At 36.2% G+C, this 4,068-nt stretch overlaps 1 protein-coding gene across 1 annotated transcript; it reads right to left on the reverse strand.

The window, feature by feature from the left end:
* Positions 1 to 512: 512 nt before the first annotated feature.
* Positions 513 to 4,068, reverse strand: LOC112028957 (isoaspartyl peptidase/L-asparaginase 1). The gene is made up of 4 exons (XM_024061648.2): positions 3,784 to 4,068; positions 2,559 to 2,792; positions 1,642 to 1,728; positions 513 to 1,302 (listed from the first exon to the last, which is right to left on the reverse strand). Exons 1-4 carry the CDS (start codon positions 3,943 to 3,945, stop codon positions 820 to 822), a joined length of 966 nt encoding a protein of 321 aa, XP_023917416.1. The 5' UTR covers positions 3,946 to 4,068; the 3' UTR covers positions 513 to 819.

Here is a 4,068-nt window from a genome sequence, read left to right on the forward strand (position 1 = left end):
AATGTGCTACACATTTCCAATCTTATCATTCCACAAAAATTCTCTATATCCATTATCCATCAATGAACCAAACAGAATTCCTTTATATATATATATACACACACACACACACACACACAAATTGTAAGGGAAAAAAATTAAAAAGGCATATAAAGGGGTGAGTTTTGGTGGGGGTCAAGGAGCAATCGCCCCCATTGAGCCCTCAGCTCCACCTTTGAATAGAAGAGAGAGATTTCATAAGCAAATGTTACCAACTTGGAATATCTTTCTTCAATCTATTATGTGACAGTTGAAAAAGATAGCTCCAAACCAGTTCGGATCCAAACTTTGTACAAAAAATAATATCTTCACTATGCATTTGTCACCGTAGGAAAAATTGATCTTAAGACCTGCTAAATGTCAAAGAGAAGCTAAATTTAAACTGATGGGTTTATATTTTTTAACTATTTGATTGAAAAGGCCCCTTGGGTTCATCTGTGAACGATTTTTTAATTGTGCAATTCAAGATCAAATAGTACGAAGAAAATTTCTTAGATTACTTCACAATAGTTACTCAGACAGAGAACATCTTGATTGTACAATTCGAGATCCACATATACACTAGTGGTACAAGCATAGTAAAGTTGGTAAATGTGGTTCGATGATGTTAATTCTATAGAAAAGTTCATCCTACTTGTTGGTCCGACCACATAACAATAATTTGCCTTTTTATTTTGGACAATACAATAAGATATACTAGTCATTTGCCAAATACTAAGTGTGAGTCATCTGAAGCAATTTCCTGCTGGACTCAAGTAACTGAAAACTCACCAAAAGCACTCAGTTTTGCACAGAAGGCCATATTCCAATCTCTGAATATCCATCTTCAGTAGCACAAGCTCGATACATGCCTGTGGTATTCAAAGCCATTGTAACTTCTCCTTTGGCTGAGACAGCTACCAAGCCAGCATTGCCTCTCGGAACAGACTCCTCTATAACATAAGCTGCAGCCTCCTTTAGAGAAAGACCTTTGAATTCCATAAGAGCAGCCACATCTCTTGCAACAGTGGCACGCATTACTGCTTCGCCTTTTCCTGTAGCCGAAACCGCACAGAGATTGTTTGCATATGTCCCTGCCCCGATGATAGGCGTGTCCCCAATCCGACCAACCATCTTGTTCACAAATCCACCAGTAGAAGTTGCAGAAGCTAAATTCCCATGACTATCAACAGCCACACATCCAACTGTCCCAATTTGGCTATCACCATCAGCTGTTGGTGTTTCTTTCTTCTCATCTTTTTGAATTGGTTTTGTATAATCAATCTGCAGATTTACAGAAGAAGTTACCAGCTGAAAGTCAATAAAACTTTCACAGCACACTGATGATTGAAAAAACAGTTTTTACACATACAAACATTAGAAAGTTGAGCAACCCCCCACTTCAAATAATTTGTTAGCTTGCCCAATGTACTGAAAATTTCTAAAGAGCTTTAGGTTGTAGCCAAGACAAAGGAATTGCCAGCAGTTGGGAAACCAAAATGGTAGTGAAATGCACCTTGTAAGTAATGAGGAAACACAATTTCACAAGCCAAGATCAACTCAAAGAACAAATTCAGCATTGTTATCATCTAGTTTCACAAAAAAAGAGAGAAAAGAAAATACCTGAACTCTATTGGCTTCTTGTACCTGCTTTAGCCTCTCAATGTTTGCTTGAGTTATAAAATGGCTTGAATCTACAGTTTCAACACCCTGGACAATTTAATAAGTCAAAGTTAAGAGAAAAGTTGAGGAAAATAACCCACACATATAGGTAAAGGCAGTTCAAATAACAATGATTCTAACAACAACAAAAATATACTTTCTGGAGTTATAATGGCTTGAATCTACAGTTTCAATATTCCAGACAATTTAAGAATTAACAGTCACAAGAAAATTTGATGAAGATAAATCACACATCTAGGTAAATTCAGTTAAAATAATAATGATCATAACACCTAGAATACATACATGTATGTATGCATAAGTAACAACAACACTTAATCATCATCATCATTATTACAACTAGAGAGTGAGCAGAGTGAAGGCATCAATGAACCAAAAATAATTCCTATATATCACTTGCTCTGTTCCAGTCAAGACAAAAAAACCACAAAATTTTTTTTTTTTTCATTAATTAAATTCTAGTTTTGAAAAGATTGAAGGATGTCCATTGTAATGAGTGCACAGCAACAAAATAGAATGACTGGAAACAAGAGACTCAATTAAACCCCGTCCACATTACATCATTGTTGCAATTCTAATATTGTGACCAAGAACAGAATAGAGATGCTGAACTCTTGGCAGCAAACCTTGTCCACATTACAATTGAAGACTCTAAATTTTTGAAAGTGCTATCCTTTTGCCATCAAAAAATTATTAATTTTCCGGATAATAAAAATCATAAAAGTGACATGGATGGCATAAATATATCTGAATAAGAAAAATCATGTGATTTGACTTCCAATTGGAAACAAAAAATTAAGCATTCAATATAAATAAGCTCAAGGCTAGCAAAAGTGCATAGTAAGATTTTCACTCACTTGTTCCCTTGCAAATCTTTCTGCTCCATCAAAGGCAAGATATATATGAGGAGTTTTCTCCATGACAAGTCGTGCCAAGGATATGGGATTAACTACAGTAGTAAGCCCAGAAACAGCTCCACATCTTTTAGTGTTGCCATCCATAATAGAAGCTTCCATTTCAACTGTGCCTTCTTGAGTTAAGACAGATCCCCTACCCGCATTAAAGTGAGGATTGTTCTCTAGTTCACGAACCTGTATATGGCAAAATCATCAATGGTAGCCTCAGAAAGTGAATTAAATCAAGAACAAAGTTTAAGATCCTTCAACTAAAAAGAAAATACTAAGGACCATAATTTAGCCAGCGATTCACTGCTTCCAACGCTGTCCATTTGTCACAGCTTTTCCATTTAGCTTTTAGTTTATTTTGCTTATGAACAATTTTTTAAAAGCTCACTTTTTCCAAGTACAAATACACTTTAACAATACCAATTGGTTAAATTTAATTGTTGCTAACTTATTTGCTTTAAATGTGAGATGAAAGTGTTAATAAAAAACGTTACTATCATGAAGTACCAAACAAGAGATAGATCTTCCAAAGAACATTACAAGGCCCGGGAATGAATTCACTGCCGTATGGCTGGCCAGCAATTACTAGCGATTCTGGCTTCAACGGCTCGGACCCCCCCAGAAGGGGGCCTTATTCGCCCCCCACCTAAGCTGCACATTTTCTTCTATTATCTAATACTAAAAGTGATCATAGAATATTTTCATTATTCTCATTTTGCTAAGCTGTAGCCTGTAGTAGAATTATTCTCAGCCTCAATGTGCTGAGAGAATTTGATGATCCACAGTCTCCACTGAGCATTTTGGAGGCAATTTCTCAAAGGTGATAATAAAGGACCATTAGGGATTAATTAGGCCTTATATAAAATTTAATTTTATAACTTGTGGCCAGCCAATTAGGACTAAGAAACATCTATAAGTTAATTTCCAACAAAACCTATAAGACTACGCAAAATATTAAATATTAATTCATCAACAACAGAACCATATGAATCAACATATAACTATAAAAAAATTAAAATTATAAAATTATAAAAAAAAAAAAAAAGTAGATAAAACAAGACAACACATGTACAAGTTTACAACGATGTATTAGAATTATACGAAGAAAGATAGTATATATATATATAGAGAGAGAGAGAGAGAGAGAGAGAGAGAGAGAGAGATTTGGTTTACGTACTACAAGTTCGACAACGTCGAGGGGAGACTTTTGGGCTTTGAGAGCATCGACGCCGATCTTTAGGCAGTGTCGCATCGCTGCTTCACATGGCTCGCGTCGCTCTGCGGCTAGTGTGACAGGGATGTCCCCGGCGCCGCCTTGTACAGCTATGGCCCACCCCATTTCCACGCTCTCTCAGGCAGTTTCTCCTTCGAAAACAGAGAGAGATTGAGAGCTGATCAATGGTTTGCGAATCCAGTGTTGGAACTTGGGAAGTATTTATAAGTATAAAAAGGAGAGAGTGGG

Source organism: Quercus suber, unplaced genomic scaffold, assembly GCF_002906115.3.
Source record: "Quercus suber isolate HL8 unplaced genomic scaffold, Cork oak 2.0 scaffold_1, whole genome shotgun sequence".
Classification (NCBI taxonomy): Eukaryota; Viridiplantae; Streptophyta; class Magnoliopsida; order Fagales; family Fagaceae; genus Quercus; species Quercus suber.